Here is a 25357-nt window from a genome sequence, read left to right on the forward strand (position 1 = left end):
CACGCGAACGAAGTCGCGAGTATAAGGTAGTTACTCGTAAAATAACATTTTCCTTATGTTAGTAATTTACGTGTTTTGTATATCTAAGGATTAAGATTTTATCAAATAAATAGGCAGTGCCTTATTGTATGTAGTGCGTGTTATAGACTGTAAATAAAGTTTTAAGAATAAAAATATGTTATTGTTAATATTAATTATAATATCTAGTAATTTTATTTTGTTTTATTGTTTCTTACCAGACACTATGCGTTTGAAATGTGAAGACAGACCATATAGAGGAGAGCCCGCGAGGGTCAAACCTTTGGTATTTTATAAAAGCTGAAAGTTTCTTTGTTGGGGACAAATTTGTCCCCAATACAGAGAGGAACAATCAGCGACTATGAAGTTTAGATCATGGTGGCTTTGGGAGATAACAGGTAAAAACCAGCCAAAATATCCAGGTCACAGACTTCTCCATAGGCAAGACATTTAGGTCTAGGCTAAAGTAAGGGTAGTTAGGTCGTGTGCCTTATTTTCGGGAGGTCGGAGTTCGATTCCGGACTTTAAGCAATTAAATATCACTTGCTTTCACGTGAGGAAACCTGCATGCCTGAGAGTTCTCCATAATGTTCTCAAAGGTGTGTGAAGTCTGCCAATCTGCATTTGGCCAGCTCATGGAGCGTGGTAGACTAGGGCCAGACCCTTCTCATTCTGAGAGGAGACCCGTGCTCTGTAGTGAGCCGGCGATGGGTTGATCATGATGAAAATGATGAATGGAAGAATCTGCCCTTAATAAATAAAACAACACGTTAAATTGAATTAAATTTATTTGTACTATTTTCTTAAGAAAAAAACCTAAGAACACAAGGAACATCACAATATTGTGCGCTTAAAGTAATTACAAACAAAATCACATTTTTCCTTAGAATCAAAAAATATAATTAAATAATACTTATATGAGTTACACTGACCCATCGCAGTGGCTTAGTGTGGATTTGTGGCACTTAGTGTGGATTTGTGGCACTTAGTGTTACTTAGTGTCTTTGTGTGCCGCTGTTCTTATGGTTTCAGATTTAATGTAAGTTAGTGTAGAGTACGCGAAAGGATGAGATGGTAATCAGGAGACAATGTCCCGCTCACTAACCCGGTGCGGGCGAGCGCGGATGACGTGCGGCTGTGCGGAGCGTCCCGATTGCCATCTTGACCTGTCGCGGACTTGTGACCCATAGTGCAGTTTTGTGTAACAAAGTGACCCATAGTGTAGTTTTGTGTACCAAAGTGACCCATAGTGTAGTTTTGTGTACCAAAGTGACCCATAGTGTAGGTTTGTGTACCAAAGTGACCCATAGTGTAGGTTTGTGTACCAAAGTGACCCATAGTGTAGGTTTGCGTACCAAAGTGACCTAAGTATAGGTTTGTGTAGTAACCCATAGATAAGATTGAGTTAAAAGGAGACAGATTTATGTGAGAGATATAGCTCTGTCTCGTTTAACTCAATCTTAAGTAACGATTAAGCGACTCTGAGTACGGCTGTTAGTGTAGGTTTTGTACCAAAGTGACACATAGTGTGCCTTGTGTAGTTTTGTGTACCAAAATGACCCATAGTGTAGTTCTATGTACCAAAGTGACCCATAGTGTAGGTTTGTGTGCCAAAGTGACCCATAGTGTAGGTTTGTGTACTAAAGTGACCCATAGTGTAGTTTTATGTACCAAAGTGACCCATAGTGTAGGTTTGTGTGCCAAAGTGACCCATAGTGTAGGTTTGTGTACTAAAGTGACCCATAGTGTGCCTTAGCGTGTGCCCCACACTACACCACTGTACTGCCCACCTGTCGCCTAAATAGATCGCGACCATACCTGATAACACCATGCAGATTTGACATATTCAACGCATATTAAAGAAACGCAAAGAGGGTTCCGTACCATCGTACAAAACCCTAAAAAACTAACTTTAAGTACGGGTACGTGTAGTTAGTTTAAGTTAGTAACACAAAGTTAAGTTAGTAAGTTAGTACCTACGTACAAAAAGTAACACTTTTTTTGTGATGTAACAAAAATACGCTCTGAAAAGTTGTAATTTACGAAAAACTTGAGCGGTAAAGTGCGAGTCGGACTCGCACACGAAGGTTTCCGTACAATCATACAAGAAATAACACTTTTTAATATTTTTGTGAGGTAACAAAAATACGTTTTTTCTCAAAACGTATTTGTACCTAATTTACAAAAAAAAAACAGTTTTTTTTCAACAATTAAATGTCAATATCCTTAAGAGGAGTTTATTCATACCGCGTTCCATACAATCGTAAATTGGTTTTTATTTGAATATTAACTAACCAATCAAACTCAACGAAATTTTGTATTCCGAACTAGTGGTAAATTATTTTAAAGATACAAAAGCACTTGTAAAAGTTTATTTATTCTATTGAAGACTTTTTTCAAAAAGAGGTCCTTAAAGCACGGACAGAAAGACAGATGGACAATAATCAATCCTATAAAGGTTTATTTTTTCATTACGAGGTATGGAACCCTAAAAATCAAGCAAAAAAACCATTTCACTTATTATGGCCGCAAAAAATGTGAATTTCTATAGGCAGCTAATCTTCGCTCCAAAAGTGAACTTGAATTATTTTTAACTTCCCTAATTCTATTTTCATTTACCCTATTTCCATTTTGAACTACGTCATCCGAAGCATTCGTTTCTCTATTTCTGTTCCTATCATCTATTACACTATTGCTTTCGTTAACGCATTGATCCCAAGTTCTGTTTCCATCCATTACCCTATTTCTATTTTCACCGACGTTGAAAGTATTTCTTTTGGCTGCCATATAAGTTGCCTCCCTTCTGTTACCAACGTCTATCCTACTATTTTCATCAATACGTAGCTCCCAATTTCTGTTTCCATCTATTTCCCTATTTCTATTTTCAGCTACGTTTATACTATTTCTAATAACATCTGCGTCTAGCGGGCTCACGTCTATGTTTAAACGACTACTTATATTACTTTTAAGTGGTTGCTTAGTATTTAACACTTGAATATCATTATGACTATCTTCTTCTTTAATTCTTTTTCTATCTCTAATATTATCCTTAGTTATATTATTTTGCAAATTTTTCGAATTTCCATCACTAACCCGTCTTAAATTTGTATTGAACTTATTAGTTTGAGGATTATTATTTTCTGTATTTTTTTCATAATTATAATCAAAAGTAAAGTAATCGTATTCTGAAACTACTTTCGGTCGACGTAATGCAAGAATTTTCGAAAACCTATCATTTTTAGTTGCAACATCGTCATTTTTCGGATCGATTTCTGATGATGCAAAAGTATTATTTTTAGTTGCCAATTCATCAATTTTAGTACAATTTTCATGAATTTTAAGCGCCATATTCGCAATTTTATCATTAATAAGTGCTAGATCATCACTTGTGGTATTGTTTATACTAGTTTTAAGTGCAACGTTCGTGATATTATCATTTTTAGCCGCTACATCATCCATTTTAGTGCTGTTTACATCAGGTTTATGCACCACATTGGTCATTTTATAATTTTTAGTAGCAGCATCATCAATTTTAGTACTGTTTATATCAGTTTTATATGTCACATTGATAATGTTATCATTTTTAGTATCTACATCATCAACTTTATGACTGTTTTTATCAATTTTACCTAAGACATTTGTAATATTATCATTTTTAGGTGTAACACGAGGGATTTTGGTGCAATTTTTTGCATTCACATCGACTGAAGGGTGGGGAATCTGCATAGCGTTACCGCGGTGATCACTACCCGCCTAGGCGAACAGGACGGCCGGGTCGGCGTGGAGGATCTCGCACTGGAACTGATCCTGCTCTATCGGCTTCTTGATCCAGCGGCCGAGCTGCGCGCGGTCGAAGGCGGTGATGAGACAATCTTTGGCTTCCTGCAAACAAAGTCAATCAGTCATTAAATAAATATCACTTGTGAATAACTATGGTGAAAGAAAACATCGTGAGGAAACCTGCATGCCTGAAAGTTCTCCATAGTGTTTTAAAGGTGTATGAAGTCTACCAATCCGCACATGGCCAGCGTGGTAGACTATCAAAACCCTTCTCACTCTGAGAGGAGACCCGTGCTCTGTAGTGAGCCGGCGATGGGTTGATCATGATGATGATACTGTTGATTCCATAAAGTTTCATGTGTGGGCACCTAAGGGCCAAATTTACTATGAACACCTGGTATTCCCCTTTACAAGGTAAACATTTTTCTGCACAAACAAATTTTGGCGACGCCAGTTGTATGAGTGGTGGAGTGGTGGATTGGAGGATTGGTGGAGTGGTGGAGTGGTGGAGTGGCGGAGTGGTGGAGTGGAGGAGTGGTGGAGTGGCGGAGTGGAGGAGTGGAGGAGTGGCGGAGTGGCGGAGTGGCGGAGTGGAGGAGTGGAGGAGTGGTGGAGTGGCGGAGTGGTGGAGTGGCGGAGTGGAGGAGTGGTGGAGTGGCGGAGTAGAGGAGTGGAGGAGTGGCGGAGTGGAGGAGTGGTGGAGTGGTGGAGTGGTGGAGTGGAGGAGAGGCGGAGTGGCGGAGTGGTGGAGTGGTGGAGTGGCGGAGTGGTGGAGTGGTGGAGTGGCGGAGTGGCGGAGTGGCGGTGTGGCGGAGTGGCGGAGTGGAGGAGTGGCGGAGTGGCGGAGTGGCGGAGTGGAGGAGTGGAGGAGTGGTGGAGTGGCGGAGTGGTGGAGTGGCGGAGTGGAGGAGTGGTGGAGTGGCGGAGTGGAGGAGTGGAGGAGTGGCGGAGTGGCGGAGTGGAGGAGTGGAGGAGTGGCGGAGTGGCGGAGTGGAGGAGTGGAGGAGTGGCGGAGTGGCGGAGTGGAGGAGTGGAGGAGTGGCGGAGTGGCGGAGTGGCGGAGTGGCGGAGTGGAGGAGTGGCGGAGTGGCGGAGTGGAGGAGTGGAGGAGTGGCGGAGTGGCGGAGTGGAGGAGTGGAGGAGTGGCGGAGTGGCGGAGTGGAGGAGTGGAGGAGTGGCGGAGTGGCGGAGTGGAGGAGTGGAGGAGTGGCGGAGTGGCGGAGTGGAGGAGTGGAGGAGTGGCGGAGTGGCGGAGTGGAGGAGTGGAGGAGTGGCGGAGTGGTGGAGTGGCGGAGTGGAGGAGTGGAGGAGTGGCGGAGTGGTGGAGTGGAGGAGTGGAGGAGTGGCGGAGTGGCGGAGTGGCGGAGTGGTGGAGTGGTGGAGTGGCGGAGTGGCGGAGTGGTGGAGTGGTACAGCACCTGGTAGGGCGCGCACAGCAGCTTGGCTTCGTTGTACAGCAGGCGGTCCAGCTCCGTGGGGTGAGTGGGCATCGGTGGGCCGTCCTCCTGCAAAACAGAACCATGCTCAACGGGAGTCAACAAGAGACCTATGTCCAGCAGTGGACGTCTGTCGGTTGATGTTATGTTACCTGCGGCAGCAGCGGCAGTCGCCTGACGAGGAACTGCCAGCGCGCGAACATGCTCTGCTTGCAGATCATGGACGGATGTCCCGTCTCCAGCTTCCCTGTGGTCGAGTTGATCACCTCCGGACTCTGCAATGCAATGAATAGAATAGAATAGAATAGAATGTTTTTTTATTCATGTAAACTTTTTAAAAGTGCTTATGAATAGTCAAGTAGTTTTAATGTTGACGGAGCCTTCACTGGTGATTAAATAAATAAATACTCATTTATTTGGAATACAATGAATCAAAATGCTTTTTTTTATTATTTTTTTTATTTAGACAAAACGAAAAGTGAACAATTTACACCACACTTTAGACCAAAGCACTAGATAAAAAGCCGAGACTGGTGTTGGCAGTTTGCAGCCCAAATAGACCGTAGTCTGTGCTAGGGCTGACAAAGTTCATTGACCTCATTCATACTATATTATATCATATTATATACTATATTATATTTATACTATACTATATATATTCATACATTACTAAAACTATATTTTATTTGGTGCAACAGTGTTAATGCATACGGAGTTTAGATATATAATTTAAATAGATAGGATAAATTTTAATAAGTGGAAGCGTTCGTTTCAACAGATCTTGTCATAAAGACGTTTAAAATTTTCAAAAGAGGTTTCTAGGAGAAATTTCTTTATATAGAATTTAAGTTTTTTTTTTAAGGATGGGCGCTGGGCACATAAAATCAGGTTAGATACCTCCAGCGGAAGGTTATTGAATAGTTTCGGTGCCGCAGCTGTAAAATGTCTACTCGAGAATCCAGACGTATTATCCGCTGAAACAGGTCGAGTCTGTATGATGCAACATGCAGCATGCGAAATGATGATGATGATTAGTAGTGGGAGGGCGGGCGGTGCATGTTACATTGTATACCATGGACTTCTGCAAAATAACGCCTGCGTTTATACATCATACATCATATATTAGTACACAGTGTTCCGTACTGGAACAGAATATATTTTAAAGTCAACATAATTTGGAGGATTTTTTCTAGCAAATTTATCTCATACTAGCTTATGCTCGCGACGTCGTCCGCGTGGACTACAAAATTTCAAACCCCTATTTCACCCCCTTAGGAGTTGAATTTTCAAAAATCCTTTCTTAGCGGATGCCTACGTCATAATAGCTATCTGCATGCCAAATTTCAGCCCGATCCGTCCAGTAGTTTGAGCTGTGCGTTGATAGATCAGTCAGTCAGTCAGTCAGTCATTCAGTCAGTCAGTCAGTCACCTTTTCCTTTTATATATATAGATTTATTTTCGTAATTGTTCATTGGGTTGGTTTGTCGAGCGCCCCCTAGCGCCGATGCAACGCATGCCAATGCGTCCTTCTGATTGGCCATTCGGCGCCATCATATCTCTCAGATCGACTGCAATAATCGATAAGCACGCGTTCCAGTGCAAAAACAAATTAATTTCTGGAATCTGGACTCAATCGACGTGTTGTGATTGTGATTTAACTGAAACCAGTGACCACTTTATTATCAAGACAATATATATGTGAAAAATAGGGTGCTATCGACACAGAAGAGCCTGGGCCCAGGGTGTTATGCTGCAGCTGGCGCAAAGGGTAAGTGCTCGGTATATCATTCCCTATTGAACACACAGTACACAGTACAAAACAACAAAACATACAGACAAAAAAGATCACAAATACTAAGCCTTAAAAGTACGGCTTCCCACGCATTTTAACCGAGAAAAATTGAAAACCGAGAAAATGTTTTTTTTTTTTTTTTAAAGAATATTAGCCATGTTAAATGACTAATATTCCCCTTTCCTCTCCAACTAAGCGTCAAGCTTGTGCTAGGAGTAGGTACGACAATAGTGCAACGGGCGGGGTTTGAACCGTCGATCTTTCGGTTTTCAGTCCACTCCTTTACCGATTGAGCTATTGATTAACGAAATCCTTGGTTTTAAATAGTTTACTATTTAAGGTTCCGTACCCGAAGGGTGCCAACGGGAGCCGGCGAGAGGTGGGTGGGGGTGACTGACAGTCCACAATACTCAGTGGCGTGCACAGGTTTGAAGCCAGGGTAGGCACTAGTTAGCTAGGAACCTGTTTATTGGCAGGTTAAAATGAAAAATATGCATTGAGCTATTACAACTGGGGTAAGCAGTGCATTTATGCCTCTGTGACAATACTCACAGGCGATGTGGCAACCCAGGAGACGCTGAAGGAGGGCGCCCGCGCCGGCGTGCGGGCTTCCATGCTGGCCGCACGCGCGAGGCGCGGCCTCTGCAGCTGGTAGGGCGGCGGGAGGGACGATATGTGGCTCTCCACCCTGCCGCAGAGGGCCCTGAGGTACAAGAGAAAAGGTCAAACAAAACTTGGGTTCCAAATGGCAGAAGCGAATAGGTACAGTATAAAAGTAATAATTACCTATTTGCTTAATAGTATAATGCCTGGCACACGACTATTCTGCGATAGTGATATTATGTCAAAGTCAAAGTCAAAGTCAAATAATTTATTCAAAACTAGCTTATCCTCGCGACTTCGTCCGCGTGGACTACTAAATTTCAAAACCTATTTCACCCCCTTAGGAGTTGAATTTTCAAAAATCCTTTCTTAGCGGATGCCTACGTCATAATAGCTATCTGCATTCCAAATTTCAGCCCGATCCGTCCAGTAGTTTGAGCTGTGCGTTGATAGATCAGTCAGTCAGTCAGTCAGTCATTCAGTCAGTCAGTCAGTCAGTCACCTTTTCCTTTTATATATATAGATAGGTAATAAATTACTCGTATTGATGGTCTGGTATGGTGTTACATTTGTAAGATATAGTGGTGATAATTATTACGCAAACTTAAAACTAAAGCTACGAGGGTTCCAAACGCGCCAGGCCTGAGAAGAGCCCACAACAAACTCAGCCGGGTATTCTTTTTATTATCACCACTTTACAAAAGTTAGTATGTTAGAAAAAATCCGGCCAAGTGCGACACACATTCGCACACGGAGGGTTCCGTACTACAGTCGCATTTTTTCGACGTTTTGCACGATAAATCAAAAAGTATTTTGGATAAAAGATTACTATGCCAAGTGGAGTATCATAATATGAAAGGGCTTTATTTGTACATTCTAAAACAGATTTTTATTTAGTTTTAGGCATAATAGTTTATGATTTAGCGTGCAAAATGTCGATAAAAGACGATTGTAGTACGGAACCCTCAGTGCGCGAGTCTGACTCGCTCTTGGTCGGTTTTTTTACTAGTAATGATAGGTCCTATTTTGGACTCTATTGATAACTAGATGATGCCCGCGACTTCGTCTGCGTGGATTTAGGTTTTTAAAAATCCTGTGGGAACTCTTCAATTTTCCGGGATAAAAAGTATGTCCTATGTCCTTCCCCGGGATGCAAGCTAACTCTGTACCGAATTTCATTAAAATCGGTTGAACGGTTGAGTCGTGAAAAGCTAGCAGACAGACAGATTGACACACTTTTGCATTTATAATATTAGTATGGATAATATTTGTCGTTTACGCTTTGTGACGTCATTAATCGCTTTCCGTACAGTGTGACGTGAATAATTAAGTATTTTAAAAATAAATAAAAATCATGTTTTTTAAATTATTCTCTGTAATAATGAATTCTAGCCCCATAAACTACATCTATACAAAATATCACGTCATTTTATTACTACAGTTCAAGAATCTATTGGCACTGATATAATATTATATTGAATTATTATTTACTAGATGATGCCCGCGACTTCGTCCGCGTAGATTTAGGTTTTTGAAAATCCCGTGGGAACTCTTTAATTTTCCGGGATAAAAAGTAGCATATGTCCTTCCCCGGGATACAAACTATATCTGTACCAAATTTCGTCAAAATCGGTTGAACGGTTGAGTCTTGAAAAGCTAGCAGACAGACAGACACATTTTCGCATTTATAATATTAGTATGGATAATATTTGTCGTTTACGCTTTGTGACGTCATTAATCGCTTTCCGTACAGTGTGACGTTAATAATTAAGTATTTTAAAAATAAATAAAAATCATGTCTTTTTAAATTATTCTCTTTAATAATGAATTCTAGCGCCATAAGCTACCGCTATACAAAATATCACGTCATTTTGTTACTACAGTTCAAGAATCTATTGGCACTGATATAATATTATATTGAATTATTATTTACTAGCTTATGCCCGCGACTTCGTCCGCGTGGACTACACAAACTTCAAACCACTATTTCACCCCCTTAGGGGTTGAATTTTCAAAAATCCTTTCTTAGCGGATGCCTACGTCATAATAGCTATCTGTATGCCAAATTTCAGCTCGATCCGTTCAGTAGTTTGAGCTGTGCGTTGATAGATCAGTCAGTCAGTCACCTTTTCCTTTTATATATTTAGATTTCATGTACCTACACAATAACAGATCTATACCTACTTTTAATACTTTGAGACTCAATAGCTCAACCGGTATAGGAGTGGACTGAAAACCGAAAGGTCGTCGGTTCAAACCCCGCCCGTTGCACTATTGTCGTACCTACTCCTAGCACAAGCTTGACGCTTAGTTGGAGAGGAAAGGGGAATATTAGCCATTTAACATGGCTAATATTCTTAAAAAAAAAAAAACTATGTTTTTACCTCCACTGGTGTGGAAGCGCCCTTACCCATTATCCTAAATTCCTAGCCATCAATACGTAACGTTACTCAACATTTCCACTCAAAGAAAAGTGGCGGGAAAGCCGCCTCCGAGACCGCCATTACGAGCTCATTTTCCCGCGAAAACGCGCGCGCGCTCACATAAGCGTACCAAACATTTTTAACGCGACCTTTTTTTTTCATAAACACATCAGACATTTTAATTTAATTTTTTTTGTAATAATTGTAAAAATAAAGTAAAAAAACTCAAATGGAAGTTTCATGAATTTTTCATCTTTATTAGAATACCTAATTACCACGAAAAACAATTTTTTTGGTTTTTTTTTTCTCAAATAAAGACGGATTTGCTAAAACATTTTAGACAGAGTTTTGTTTAAATTTCGGTCGATATTTAAGATTTCCAGTGACAATGGACACGGCAATGCCCATAGCCTGTTTTCTATCAGTAATACGTAAGTATCCAAACTTTTTTTTTTATCCGACTACGGCAGGGCTCAAAGTAAGGGTTATGATTTTAGCAGTCATATGCCATGGTCATCATGATCAATCCTTCGCTGGTTCACTACATAGCACGGATCTCCTCTCAGAGTGAGAAAGTTTGGCCATAGTCTACCACGCTGGCCATGTGCGGATAGACAGACTTCAAACACCTTTGAGAACATAAGTTAGAGATGCGTGCCCGGAATCGAACCCCCGACCTCAAATTAGGATAAATTAGGATGAGGCGGATATTCTAACTAAGAAGAATTCTAACTAAGAAAAATTAAAAAGAGCAACCGCCGAGTTTCTTGCTGGTTCTTCTCGGTGGGAACGGCGTTCCGAACCAGTGGTAAATTAAAACTACCTGACTATTCATAAACACTTGTAAAAAGTTTACATGAATAAAAAAACATTCTATTCTATTCTATTCTAACCACTAGGCTATCCACAGCTTATCAGTCATATGCAATCCATACTAATATTATAAATGCGAAAGTGTGTCTGTCTGCTAGCTTTTCACGGCTCAACAGTTTAGCCGATTTTGAAGAAATAAGGTACAGCTTACATCCCGGGGCAGGACATACATAGGCTAATTTTTATCCCGGAAAATTAAAGAGTTCCCACGGGATTTTTAAAAACCTAATTCCACGCGGACGAAGTCGCGGGCATCATCTAATAATTAATAATGGAACAAAATTAATATGACTTCCTATTTATCTTCTATAATGTAAAAATGAATCACCAAATGCGTTGCTGATCGCAAATCTCGAGAACAGCTGAACCGATTTCACTATTTCTTTTTTTATAATATTCCTTGAAGTACGAGGATGGTTCTTACGGAGAGAAAAATTTAATTCAACCTCCCCCTCAATTTAAGTATTTAATAATAATAAATAAATTTAAAATTAAATTTAATAAATTTCCGTACTTAGTTGGTTAAACAGACGGACAAAACCGAGGTACAAAGTATAGATATGAATTACTTCAGATTACATCATTGAGATCAATAAATAAATCATTGTAGCTTCCAGTTAGTTGGTGTTATGTATTAATTACTAAATACTAATTAGGTATAAACTTAGATAATAATAATTAGGTAAGATAATAACTTGAACACATTTTTATTTTTTTTGTGATGTAACCACAAATTCACGGTTTTCGAATTTATTCCTTTACTGGTGCTACAAGACCTACCTACCTACCAAATCCTCGGTCAACGGGAAGTATCCTATAGATTTTCTTGACAGACACGACGGACAGCAAGACAGACAACAATGTGATCCTATGAGGGTTCCTTTTTTCCTTTTGAGGTACGGAACCCTAAAAAAACGGGAATGAAGTTAACCTAATAAGAGTTTCTTTTTTCGCTAGAGGAACGGACCCCTAAAAAGAATGCAAGTTATAATTTTTTTAGAGGTTAGGACGTCCGCTTTCTAATCGGAGGTCGGGGGTTCGATCCCGCGGCACGCACCTCTAACTTTTCTGAGTTATTTGCGTTTTAAGTCATTAAATATCATATGCTTTAACGGTGAAGGAAAACATGGTGAGGAAACCTGCATGCATGAGAGTTCTCCATAATGTTCTGAAAGGTGTGTGAAGTCTACCAATCCGCACATGGCCAGCGTGGTAGACAATGGCCAAACCCTTCTCACTCTGAGAGGAGACTCGTGCTCTGTAGTGTGCCAGCGATGGGTTGATGATGATCATGATGTAGATAGTTTTAGTTTAGTTTTAGTTTGAGCCTCAATAGCTCAACCGGTATAGGAGTGGACTGAAAACCGAAAGGTCGACGGTTCAAACCCCGCCCGTTGCACTATTGTCGTACCTACTCCTAGCACAAGCTTGACGCTTAATTGGAGAGGAAAGGGGAATATTAGTCATTAAAAAAAAAGGCTAATCTTTCTATAAAAAAATAAATAAATTAGTAACACGAGGTGAAATAGAGCTTGCCGGCCGCGTGGGTTGGGTTCCGTCGCAATCGGCGACACAATTAATATTCAGTGCGCTGCATTTCAGTGTAGTAACTATTAACACGCTATGCACTAATTACTGCACCATTTTGCACGATAATTCAAAAACTATGATGCATAAAAATAAATATAAATCTGTTTTAGAATGTACAGGTGAAGCCCTTTCATATGATACCCCACTTGATATAGTCACTCACTTCGAAAGTTGAAAATACTAATTATTAGTTCATGACCACAATTTTTTTTTGTGTGATCCAACCCTAAATGCACGGTTTTCAGATTTTTCCCCAAATGTCAGCTATAACATCTACCTACCTGCCAAATTTCATGATTCTAGGTCAACGGGAAGTACCCTGTAGGTTTCTTGACAGACAGACAACAAAGTGATCCTATAAGGGTTCCGTTTTACCTTTTGAGGTAGGTACGGAACCCAAAAAAAAATCAGCAATGTATAGCGTACAAAACTCGGGTCAATGCCCCGCCTACGACGCGGCATTGACTCCGAGTGGCCTACTTACGCAACGTTCGTTGACCCCTAGCGTCAGTCAGATGTTTTATTTGCAATATATCGTAAAGTTTTACAAAATTATAGGTTTTTTTGTGGCGTTTTTTTTTTGTTTTATCATATCAGTGATCATCAATATCATCACCTGTCTTCGTTGTTGCTAGCGTTCTGGTTACACCCTGTACAATAACATTAGTAGTTATGTAACAAGAAATCTCGCGGTTAAGTGGATATCGCTTCACTTGATTATGCACATGCATTTGAACGTATGAGGAAACTGCATGGTTAACCATAAATAGTTAGTTTATTCACCGATCTTACGTAACTAGCTATGAAACCGTTGGTCCATCTGCTTTTCCTTGCGAATAACCTAATATAAGTCCCGCAAATTGCTAATGCGCGTGGCCGCCATTTTAGTGACGTCAGCACTAGACTGAAGTTTCGAGCTGATGGTTTTATTTCGGCTGACGTGAAAATGACGTCATTTCGATGTTGATGAAACATAGGTCCAGCGCAATCTCTTTGTATCTACTTTTTAAGATTTCTTTTTTGTAACCTGTCATTTGTGTTTTGTGGTGCAATAAAGAATACACATACATACGTATTATAAGTTATATTTTGAAAGTCAGTTCAAAAAGTAGCCTATGTTACTCCCTGGTTAATCCTCTACTTGTCTGTGAAAGTCCCGTCAAAATAGGACAGACAGATCGACAGACAGAAATTTTAAAAACGTGTGATTCAGTTATGGTACAGTTTAAATACCCACATGAGCTATGAGGTAGTTATTTCGAAATTACAGACAGACACTTCAATTTTATTTATTAGTATAGAAGTATATATTCAGATTAAGGTGCCTTTAAGTGTGTTAAAAGCCAAGGATAGAGAGAAATAGCACCAACTGGAGGAGGCCTATACCCAATGAGGGATCCTTAACAAAAAACATATCAATATTGAGTATAAAGAAGCAAATGTGCAAAAAATTAAATTAATATGTAAATAACTACTAATTTACTAACACAAATAAACACAACTACAATCATAAATACAGACGCACACATTTATACAATACGCTTATACACGCACACACACATCAACATAACACTGATTAACATACTAACAAATAGAATTAGATTAGGTATTAGAATAGATTCAGAAACTCTGTAAATAATATTAATTGATAAGGAAAATTAAGGCTTAATAAAAAAAAAATAAAAAAAAGTGTGTTATCATTGCAGGACCTCCAGGCATCCAGTTCGAAAATGCCCTCTTACAAATCGCTCCCGTCAACAAAGGGAAGTGTCCGTTCGTCCGAGACAACAACGACATCGTGTTCCAACTATACACAAGGTACAGTCTTCATCACCATCAACCCATCACCGGCCCACTACAGAGCACGGCGCGGCGGGGTGATTACGTATCACGCGACAGGCGTAAATCTCGCAATCATCGTAACACCGTCTAGAGCGAAACCGAAATAGCCACAAAACAAAATAACAAGAAGAAGAGAGACAGCAAATGAACTGATGCATTGCTACTGCTGTCGCTACTGCAACGATTTACGTAATCACCCCGCAGGTCTCCTCTCAGAATGAGAAGGGTTTTGGCCATAGTCTACCAGTTACCACGCTGGCCAAGTTCGGATTGGCATAAAACGCCGCCAAGAACATTATGGAGAACTCTCAGGCATGCAGGTTTCCTCACGATGTTTTCCTTCACCGTTAAAGCAAGTGATGTTTAATTGCCGCTAGGGGTGTGTGCCCGGGATCGAAACTGGACCCTCTGAAGACTTAAACTAATAGATGACACCCGCGATTTAGGTTTTTAAAAATTCCATGGGAACTCTTTGATTTTCCGGGATAAAAAATAGCCTATGTCCTTCCCCGGGATGCAAGCTATCTCTGTACCAAATTTCATTAAAATCGGTAGAACGGATGGGCTGTGAAAAGCTAGCAGACAGACAGACAGACACACTGTCGCATTTATAATATTAGTATGGAAGTATGAAGAATTAAGAATAATAAATTACAAAATTAAGAGAGTATAAGAAGAGTGGCGTGTGGCAGTCCCTACAAGAGACCTATGTCCAACAGTGGACGTCTATCGGTCATTGATGATGATGATGAAGATTTTTCCAACAATCAAAGTCAAATGATTTATTCAAAATAGGTAATAAATTACTCTTTTTGATAGTCAGTTGTTGGATTTGTAAGATATAAATACAATTTTCAGACACAACCCAACAGTGGGCCACAGTCTCCTAATAGATGACGATGAAAGCCTGTTCGCGTCCAGCATAGACTTCAACGACCCTACCGTCATATATTTCCACGCGTTCATGGAGACCCCTGATGATGGCAGCGCGCTCATGGTCCGAGAAGGTAACATAACCCATAACTGATGGAAACCCAAATAGTCGAAATCTGAACACGAGGCAAATCAGCCTACTGATTCGCTAACTCAGTGTCTAACACTGTATGATAGCCACCGGCGCAAAGTTACCTGTCTATCGGTATTTTTAATCGACTTCAAATTACAAAAAAAATAAAAACCGACTTCGATACACAAACACTAAAAATTGAAAAATAATTTAATTTATTACCGAATATATTATGTATACAAGAGTTAATATAGTTCCATAATAATACTTTTTGGTGCCGGTGCCAATTAGCTTTAGCTGCGCGAATCGCCTAGACTTCATATTTTTATGAGACTCCACAATGGCACCTCATTGGCACCGACCCCAAAAAATATTATTATGGAACTATATTAACTCTTGTATACATAATATATTCGGTAATAAATTAAATTATTTTTCAATTTTCAGTGTTTGTGTATCGAAGTCGGTTTTTATTTTTTTTGTAAAAAAATTTTATTTCACAATTTTTAGTGGCCCCATGGAATTATGCTATGACTGGTTAAAAATCTACTGTTTACTAAGCTATTACACTGATCGCGAGCAATTTACTCTTATCCGTTGAGGAGTTCCAGTATCTATCTTCGAAGATGTTCATCAGATCTTCACCAAATTTAAATGGGACCAACTTTGAACTATACCCTTTCAAACAAAAAAAGAATTTTCAAAATCGGTCCAGGCGTCTTTGAGTAATCGGGGAACATAAGATTCCGACGAATTGAGAACCTCCTCCTTTTTTTGAAGTCGGTTAAAAAAGGAGGAGGTTCTCAATTCGTCGGAATCTTTTTTTTTTGTATGTTCCCCGATTACTCGAAGACGCCTGGACCGATTTTGAAAATTATTTTTTTGTTTGAAAGGGTATACTTCAAAGTTGGTCCCATTTAAATTTGGTGAAGATCTGATGAACATCTTCGAAGATAGATAATGGAACTCCTCAACGGATAAGAGTAAATTGTTCGCGATCAGTGTAATAGCTTAGTAAACAGTAGATTTTTAACCAGTCATAGCATATTTTAATACCATGGGGCCACTAAAAATTGTGAAATAAATTTTTTTTACAAAAAAAAATAAAAACCGACTTCGGTACACAAACACTAAAAATTGAAAAATAATTTAATTTGTTACCGAATATATTATGTATACAAGAGTTGATATAGTTCCATAATAATATTTTTTGGGGTCGGTGCCAATGAGGTGCCATTGTGGAGTCTCATAAAAATTCGAAGTCTAGACGATTCGCGCAGCTGAAGCTAATTGGCACCGGCACCAAAAAATATTATTATGGAACTATATCAACTCTTGTATACATAATATATTCGGTAACAAATTAAATTATTTTTCAATTTTTAGTGTTTGTGTATCGAAGTCGGTTTTTATTTTTTTTGTAATTTTTTTTTACAAGATATATTTCGGAGAGTGTGCCGAAGAACTTTTCGATCTGATTCCTCCTTCACCTTTCTACTATCGTACCACAGGGCATCGCCAAAGTCTGCACCCGTACGCGAAATTCCACGGATACGTACAAAGCGATTTGCCTCCACATTTCTAATTCGAACCGCTAAGGTTTGGAACACCCTTCCAGGATTAGTTTTCCCCTCCAATTATAATATCGGTACCTTCAAGTCAAGAGTGAATAGGCATCTTCTAGGCAAGCGCGCTCCATCTTAGGCTGCATCATCACTTGCCACCAGGTATGACTGCAGTAAAGCGCTGGTCTATAATATTTAAAAAAATCATCATCATCAATTCAGCCTGCGGCGGTTCCAAAAGAACCATTACCCAGTCCTTAGCTTTCTTTATCTAGATTTCCCATCACCTATACAGAGTGTAACCAGAACGCTGGCAAAAACGAAGACAGGTGACACTACTGATGATTACTCATATGATACCGTAAAAACAATATAAAAAAACCTTATAATTTTGTAAAAGTTTACGATATATTGCAAATTAAACATCTGACTAACGCTAGACGTCAACGAACGTTACGAAGTAGGCCACTCGGAGTCAATGCCGCGTCGTAGGTGGAGCATTGACCTGAGTTTTACACGCGATACATTGCTGGTTTGAAAAATACTGTCTAAATCACTAAAATTACAAAACGAAGCAAATGGTCATTGGTATTAGATTGTGTTTAGGTAGTATAACAATAACGCTAAGTGTTTGCTAGCGTTCTGGTTACACTCTGTATAATTTTTTTTTTTAATTTTTTTCCAGCGTACACACACCGAGGCGACACGAATGTGATAGTGGTGGACGCGCAGCGCCTGGAGGCGGGCCCCTGGTACTTCAAAGCGGCGGAGAACACCTGGTATATTGGCAGGATCGCCGCGCAGTTCATAGACTACTTGGTTTCAAGGTATTTCTAGTGTTTTAATGTTTCTACTAGTTGAACCGCCCCGGTTTCGCTCGGATGGAAATGCTATATGTTATCCCACTTCTGATGTCGGCTAAACTGCCTTCATGAAGATGATGATGATTGATGATTAACCGGATAAGTCAGGATTACAACATATTAGATTAACCGAGCCTTTGTGGGCGCACTAACAATATCCTCGCACTACGAGAGACAAGACAGACTACCCTCAACAATAACTACATATAGCAACCCTAACTAAGTCCCTACCTAGATCGGCTCCTCCATCTCCACACCGATCCCAAACCAACCAGCTAACCTAACACACCACAACTAGTACAAACCAACCAACTGAAACCACATTATGTTACAACAACAATTATGAAACTCATGGCAAGACACCCTGTCTGCCGACAACCTCCTTTGGCCGAAGCCAGAACAAGAATGACTACTGAGTCTTTGGCGAATAATCAATCGTGACGCACTCCGCGTCCGATTTTATAGTTTCACAACGACGCGACGGTGGGGACGATGACGTGATGCTCAATGAGCAAACTATTTACAACTGAAAGACGGCATTGCCAACATATCCATATTTTCAGGGTATATGTATGTGTGTTTCTTTATTCCACCATAGCTTCTAAATGCCTGTACTTTGGATGTATGGCTATGGCGTATCGTTCGAATCCTTACATCATACTAAGTGACACTGACTGTCAATTTTTAAATATTGCGGCTGTATGTGGCGGCCATTTTGAAAGGTAATTTTTTTCTTTTTAGTTCGTTTTTAGGCAGGGTAGTTGTGGTTTTTTTTTTGGTTACATTTAATGTGATTTGGACTTACTTTTTGAAATCATGTAAATCAAGTGTAAAACCAGTAGACTTTTTATCTTGTTTCGCAGAGGTCTAAAACTGTCGAAGACGCACCTGGTGGGGCACAGTCTCGGGGCGCAGTCGGCCGGGGTGGCCGGGGGATCTCTGCAATCAGGTATCTCCAGTACTTACAGTACGCGGCCGATAGTAATATACATTGCCTTTAGAATGACATTTCGGCTTTGTAGAGCGTTGTCTCGGTCACTCATACCTATATGACGTTTTGTCGGGCTCAACGACAGAGACAGTGCTCTACAAATCTGCTATCTCCTTCTAAAGGTCATTACTTACGGCCGCGTATGTACATCACCTTTAGCAAATAGCAAATTTGTCTGTCTGTCTGTAGTCCTGACTGCCAGCGTCCAGTCAGGACGCCTGCCAGTGACGTCGAAGCTTCGACGTTCTGTTACACATTCTCTAACTGTGGTGAACTGTGGTTCTGGGACCTTTGGAACACCCTTCCACCATCAGTTTTCCCACCAAATTATAATATGGGTACCTTCAAGACAAGAGTGAATAGGCATCTTCTAGACAAGCTCGCTCCATGTTAGGCTGCATCATCACTTGCCACCAGGTCTGATTGCAGCCAAGCGCTAGTCTATAAATTAAAAAAAAAAACTAGGCAGCTTTTTGGAGCATTGGACATGGGTTTTGACAGATTTTCACAAATTCCAGGTCTCGTGTCCCGCATCACGGGTCTGGATCCGGCACTGCCCCTGTTCGACAAACTATCCCTCTCGCAGCGCCTGGACCCGTCGGATGCTGAGTTTGTGGACGTCATTCACACTGACGCCGGTATTTTTGGTGAGTCATCATCATCGACAGACCGACAGACGTCCACAGCTGGACATAGGTCTCTTGTAGGGCCTTCCACATACCGCTTCCTCCGCACGCTTGATGTCGCCCGTCCACCTAGAGGGGGTCTTCTAACGATGCGAGGTCGCCATTCCAGCACCATGGGACCCCAACGTCTATCGGTTTTTCTCTGACCTGCTGATTGACCCCGGAAAATCATAGAGTTTGATTTTCCACGGGATTTATTAAAATACCTAATTCCACACGAACGAAGTCGCGAGCATGAGCTGGTTCGGAATATATTCAAACTCATCTGTTTTCAGGTTTCAAGCAGCAAGTGGGCCACGTGGACTTCTATCCCAACGGTGGGATCAGCCCTCAGCCGGGCTGCGAACTGGAAGTGGTCATTCCTAAACAACTTGTGCTCAATAAATGTAGGTTGAACATTTTAGCATTTTAGCTAACCTAACCTAACATTTACATAACATTCTCAGTTACCGGCCAAGTGCGAGTCAGGCTCGCACAACGAGGGTTCCGTACTACAGTCGTATTTTTTCGACATTTTGCACGATAACTCAAAAACTATGACGCATAAAAATAAATAAAAATCTGTTTTAGAATGCACAGGTGAATCCCTTTCATATTAAGTACTTAATAGTAAGTAGTCTTTGTCTGGTGGGAGGCTTCGGCCGTGGCTAGTTACCACCCTACCGGCAAAGCCGTGCCGCCAAGCGATTTAGCGTTCCGGTACGATGCCGTGTAGAAACCAATGGGGTATGGGTTTAATAAAAACTGCCATACCCCTTCCAGGTTAGCCCGCTATCATCTTAGGCTGCATCATCACTTACCACCAGGTGAGATTGCAGTCAAGGGCTAACTTGTAACTAAATATTTAAAAAAAAAAAAAAAAAAAAATTAGTTCATGACCACAATTTAAATTTTTTTGCGTGATGTAACCACAAATTCCCGGTTTTCAGATTTTTCCCCTAATGTCTGCTCCCGCGTTTCGGCCCATATAACCGCAACGTTGGTGGGGCCATGGGTGGTGGTGGGTTAGAAGAATAACCTAACTAACTAACTAACACCTGTGGCCCTACCGCGGTTGTTTGACAGCTACAATGTCACGATCGCAATCATCTCTGATTGGTTAATGCTCGCTCACTATTGGCCACAATGCATTGTTGCAACAAGAATCGCACAAATTCAGCCAATCAGAACAATTGAGATTGTAATAATGATTGATGCAGGTTTTAGACAATCGCCCTTCTGTCTTCAAATTCAAATTCAAATTCAAATTCAAATTTCTTTATTGCGAATATGGGTAAACAGTGCAGATATTACAAAACAAAAAGGTACAGCCAAATTCTGCCTATTAGCATGCAATATGTTATGACTTATGATATACCGAACAACGTGTACATAGTTTTGATTAGTCAAATTAAATACTTAGTCACAAAAAAATACAAATTTAAATGATAATGTTACAAATGTCAAAAATTAAAATAAAACTAAAATTTCTCTACAAGGTAATCATTAATCGAGTAATATGTCTTTTCTAACAATAGTTTTTTCAATTTTATCTTAAATAAAGGAAGTTCTCGCGTCTCAATTATATTTCTTCCCCCAGTTTTCTGCAGCCACTGGCGATCGTACATGTTCTTCAGCGAATCAGTGTTACACCCAAAGTCGTTCGTGGCGTCAAGATGTCCCTCGTGGAAGGAGTACACGCGGGGGTTCTGTGCGAATCAACCGACCACCCATATGGGATTCGGAGTTGATTTGAAGTAGGTTTCATCCACTTCCCACAACTCAGGGTGCAATCGGGATGGGTGCTTTGGTTTCAAGACGCACAAAAGGAGTGGGTGTAAATTTGGGCTTTTGGGACGTTTGGAATGGGTATTATGGTTTCAAGACATACAGACCCTGAGATACAGGTTTTGCAAACTTACTTCAGGGTCCCTGGCACAATTGTAAAAAGACCTTTTAAAACAAATAAATCATTTCATTTCAAAAAAATCATTTCATTTCATTTCATTTCATTTCATTTCAAAGACATACAGAGATTTGGGCTTTTGAGACGTAAAAATATTGTAAAGTATGCGTGCTTTCTTGAAGTTTGTTAAAGTAGTCTATTTTATCTATATATATAAAAGGGAAAGGTGACTGACTGACTGACTGACCGACTGACTGACTGACTGACTGACTGATCTATCAACGCACAGCTCAAACTACTGGACGGATCGGGCTGAAATTTGGCATGCAGATAGCTATTATGACGTAGGCTTCCGCTAAGAAAGGATTTTTGAAAATTCAACTCCTAAGGGGGTGAAATAGGGTTTTGAAATTTTGTAGTCCACGCGGACGAAGTCGCGAGCATAAGCTAGTTTCGTTTATATAGGTTAAATTGGGTTTCCTTCGTCGTCATCATCACCATCTTCATCTTAAACCGTCGCCAGCCCACTACTGAGAAGAATAGAATAGAATGATTTTTTATTCATGTAAACTTTTTAAAAGTGCTTATGAATAGTCAGGTAGTTTTAATTTACCACTGGTTCGGAATGCCGTTCCTACCGAGAAGAACCAGCAAGAAACTCGGCGGTTGCTTTTTTTAATTTTTCAATTTACAATGTTATTATACCGTACTATACAAGCCATTGCAGCCACGTGCATTGCTGGAGCGAGTCAAATCCAAGCTTTTTTATCGTTTACATAGTCTGCGACTGTATAATATGCTTTTTTTAGAAGAGAAGAGTTTGGACATAGTCCACCATGTCAAAGTGCGGTTTGGCAGACTTCAACACTTTTAAAAACATTATGAACAACTCTCAGGCATGCAGTTTTCCTTAAGACGTTTTCCTCTGACTGACTTAAGTGAATCAGTGGTACACCCAAAGTCGTTCGTGGCGTCGAGATGTCCCTCGTGGAAGAAGTACATGTGGGGGTTCTGTGCGAATCAACCGACCACCCATATGGGGTTCGGAGTTGATCTGAAGTAGGTTTCATCCACTTCCCATTATTTAGGGTGCAATCAGGATGGGTGCTTTGGTTCCAAGACGCACAAAAGGAGTGGGTGTAAATTTGGGCTTTTGGGACGTAAAAAAATGTGTAAAATACGCGTCAAATTAAGAAGTTTTTTTTCAACTATTTTTATTTTAAGTTTGTTTAAGTTATAGAAGTGGTTATTCAGGATGAAACCAGAACGCCAGCAAAAACTTTGCGTTATTGTGATACTACCCAAACACAATCCAATACCAATAACCATTTGCCTCATTTTGTAGTTTTAGTGATTTAGTATTTTTCAAACCCGCAATGTATAGCGTGCAAAACTCGGGTCAATGCCCCGCCAATACGACGCGGTATTGACTCCGAGTGGCCTACTTACGCAACGTTCAAAGTTCAACGTTCAACGTAATGCACAAAGGCACAATCACTATGTAGTAATAATAATTGCACGCTATAGTAATTAGTACAGCACTCAGCACGGCTTTTCTTTACAGGTGATAACGACACCAAACTCAACGGCTTTTTCGTGTTTCAACTACAAGACAAACATTCCTACAAGAACACCAACACTATAGCAAACAATGACATTAATTCACTACAAACAATTAGAAGACAAGATATTACAAAAGAAAAGGAAGATACCAGAAAACATAGACTACTTGAAAGACCTAATACCATAACAGATACAATCAGTAAAAAAATAATCAAAAGACCAAAAAGAACATTCATCAAGCTTAGACAACACACCGGAAGATTTCAGGAGAAATCACAGATAGCCAAAGTTTTTAGAAAATATAAAAGATCCGACTCAACAAAGTCTACAAATGACAAAAATCAAAAAATCTACGAAAGACTCAAAAGAAATGGATTAAAAATCAAAATTCCAAACCACATACAACGACTTTTCAACCCAGTTTTTACAAAATCACAGACAATAGAAGACGATGAATTAATCGAAAAAACCTTTGATACTAAAATTACAAAGAATGCAATTTCCAAAACTCAGAACACCTTTAAAGGAAAATCCGAAAAACTACATCATAGACAATGTCGATTCATATCATTCTTCAAAAGACCACAGAATAGTGAAAATATGCTATTTGACTCAACAAAGTGTACAAATGACGAAAATAAAAAAATTAACGAAAGACTCGAAAGAAATGGATTAAAAATCAAAATACTGAACCACATACAACGACTTTTCCACCCAGTTTTTACAAAACCACAGACAATACAAGACGATGAATTAATAGAGAAAACCTCTGATACTAAAACTACAAAGAATGCGATTTCCAAAACTCAGAATACATTTAAAAGAATAAAAAGATCACAATCAAAATCCGAAAAACCACATCAAAGACAACGTCGTTTTATATCATTCTTCAAAAGACCACAGAATAGTGAAAATATGCTTTTCAAAATACTAGATTTTCTGATAAGGAATCGTCAAAAAATTACTCCGACCATATCCATAATAAGAGAAATAAGTACGATTGTAAAAACATCGAGTGGTATAATACAAAATGTTATTAAAGAACAAAATAATATAATTGGTGATAATTCAGGAAATATAAAACCAATATCAAGTACATACAATTTTGAAATCGCAAATGAGTCAAAAATTAAGTCGTTTTTGAGAAAACTTCTCGGATTAGGCCAAGGAAATAAATTGATTGTTACTGCCAGTACATAGTTGATAGAATAGTTTTTGTGTAAGTATTTTTAAATAAATCTAAGTATATATAAAAGAAAAAGGTGACTGACTAACTGACTGACTAATCTATCAACGAACAGCTTCAATTACTGGACGGATCAGGCTGAAATTTGGCATGCAGATAGCTATTATGACGTAGGCATCCGCTAAGAAAGGGTTTTTGAAAACTCAACCCCTAAAGGGGGGGAAATAGTAGTGTAGTCCACTCGGATGAAGTCGCGAGCATAAGCTAGTCCATTATAAGAGAAATCAGTACGATTGTAAAAACTTCGAATGGTGTAATACAAAATGTATAAAGGAACAAAATAATAATTCAGGAAATATAAAACCAACTAGCTTATGCTCGCGACTTCGTCCGCGTGGACTACACAAATTTCAAGCCCCTATTTCACCCCCTTAGGGGTTGAATTTTTAAAATCCTTTCTTAGCGGATGCCTACGTCATAATAGCTATCTGCATGCCAAATTTCAGCCCGATACGTCCAGTAGTTTGAGCTGTACGTTGATAGACCAGTCAGTCAGTCAGTCAGTCACCTTTTCGTTTTATATATTTAGATTTGTTAAATTAATTTTAATGAATAAATTATTTGATGAATTAATTTTAATTTCACTCGCTTTCGCTGTTGTCATTATCTTGCAGTGTTGCACATATAAATGTTAAAATATGTACAATAGTACGGAACCCTTCGTGTGCGAGTCCCGACTCGCACTTGACCGGGTTTTTTATATATTTTTTGTAATTTCGCAGGGCACGAGGGAAATACTTCGTATCAACACGCAGGCAATCTCCATACTCTATAGAATAAGTAGTTTTTAACTAGACAATTGTGTATTTTACTACTTTTGAATTTGATAAATATTATTACTTTATTATAAACTAGGATATAAATAATGACGTACCCTGAAAAAAATATTAAAATCCAACAAAGATTTACAAAGTTACAGGCATTTTAATATTGGAGTGGGAGGGTCTTCTATCCCTTTCTCGCAAAACGAAAATTTGTCTGAAACCGCACGAAGCTACTAGTGCATTAGTCACAATGACGTCATAATTCTATATCGCTATCTCTATCTAATCAGAAATATTTAAATGCTTATAACTTTTTTGTCATTTGATCGTTTTAATTAGTTTTTTTCAGTTATCGTCATTATTTTTATCCTAGTTTATAATAAAGTAATAAAAAAATTGGAGTCAAATACCCAATTCAATTAATAATAATA

General features: G+C 39.5%; 3 protein-coding genes across 4 annotated transcripts in view; 1 reads left to right on the top strand and 2 right to left on the bottom strand.

Moving 5' to 3' along the window:
* Positions 1–788: 788 nt before the first annotated feature.
* Positions 789–25357, bottom strand: part of Adar (Adenosine deaminase acting on RNA) — a 53668-nt gene continuing 29099 nt past the window's right edge. The window contains exons 17-20 of the mRNA XM_069507400.1: positions 7579–7729; positions 5387–5509; positions 5217–5303; positions 789–3900 (exon numbers count right to left, since the gene is read on the bottom strand). Of these exons, the coding sequence (XP_069363501.1) occupies positions 3772–3900; positions 5217–5303; positions 5387–5509; positions 7579–7729 (490 nt within the window). The 3' untranslated portion in view covers positions 789–3771. The remainder of the gene's footprint in view (positions 3901–5216; positions 5304–5386; positions 5510–7578; positions 7730–25357) is intronic.
* LOC138404120 (probable serine/threonine-protein kinase DDB_G0283337) lies at positions 2539–3744 on the bottom strand. Its single transcript, XM_069507354.1, has one exon. It carries the CDS (start codon positions 3742–3744, stop codon positions 2539–2541), a length of 1206 nt encoding a protein of 401 aa, XP_069363455.1.
* Positions 14076–24352, top strand: LOC117994323 (lipase member H-like). Of its 2 annotated transcripts, XM_069507399.1 has the most exons (8): positions 14076–14333; positions 15216–15364; positions 17614–17755; positions 18655–18740; positions 19301–19429; positions 19744–19854; positions 21048–21204; positions 22918–23003. In XM_069507399.1, exons 2-8 carry the CDS (start codon positions 15322–15324, stop codon positions 22919–22921), a joined length of 672 nt encoding a protein of 223 aa, XP_069363500.1. In that variant the 5' UTR covers positions 14076–14333; positions 15216–15321; the 3' UTR covers positions 22922–23003. The 2 variants fall into 2 exon arrangements, with proteins under 2 accessions (XP_069363500.1, XP_069363499.1); XM_069507398.1 differs by lacking the exon at positions 21048–21204 and having other exon boundaries at positions 22918–24352.

The sequence above is a fragment of the Maniola hyperantus genome, chromosome 26, assembly GCF_902806685.2.
Source record: "Maniola hyperantus chromosome 26, iAphHyp1.2, whole genome shotgun sequence".
NCBI lineage: Eukaryota > Metazoa > Arthropoda > Insecta > Lepidoptera > Nymphalidae > Maniola > Maniola hyperantus.

Excerpts from the sequence above, each read along its gene's own strand:
- LOC138404120 (XM_069507354.1), bottom strand. The coding sequence starts at position 3,744 with ATGCAGATTCCCCACCCTTCAGTCGATGTGAATGCAAAAAATTGCACC.
- LOC117994323 (XM_069507398.1), top strand. The coding sequence starts at position 15,322 with ATGGAGACCCCTGATGATGGCAGCGCGCTCATGGTCCGAGAAG. Across the intron at positions 18,741-19,300 it reads CGGGGGATCTCTGCAATCAG|GTCTCGTGTCCCGCATCACG; the intron begins GTATCTCCAGTA and ends CACAAATTCCAG. Across the intron at positions 19,855-22,917 it reads ACAACTTGTGCTCAATAAAT|GTGATAACGACACCAAACTC; the intron begins GTAGGTTGAACA and ends TTTTCTTTACAG.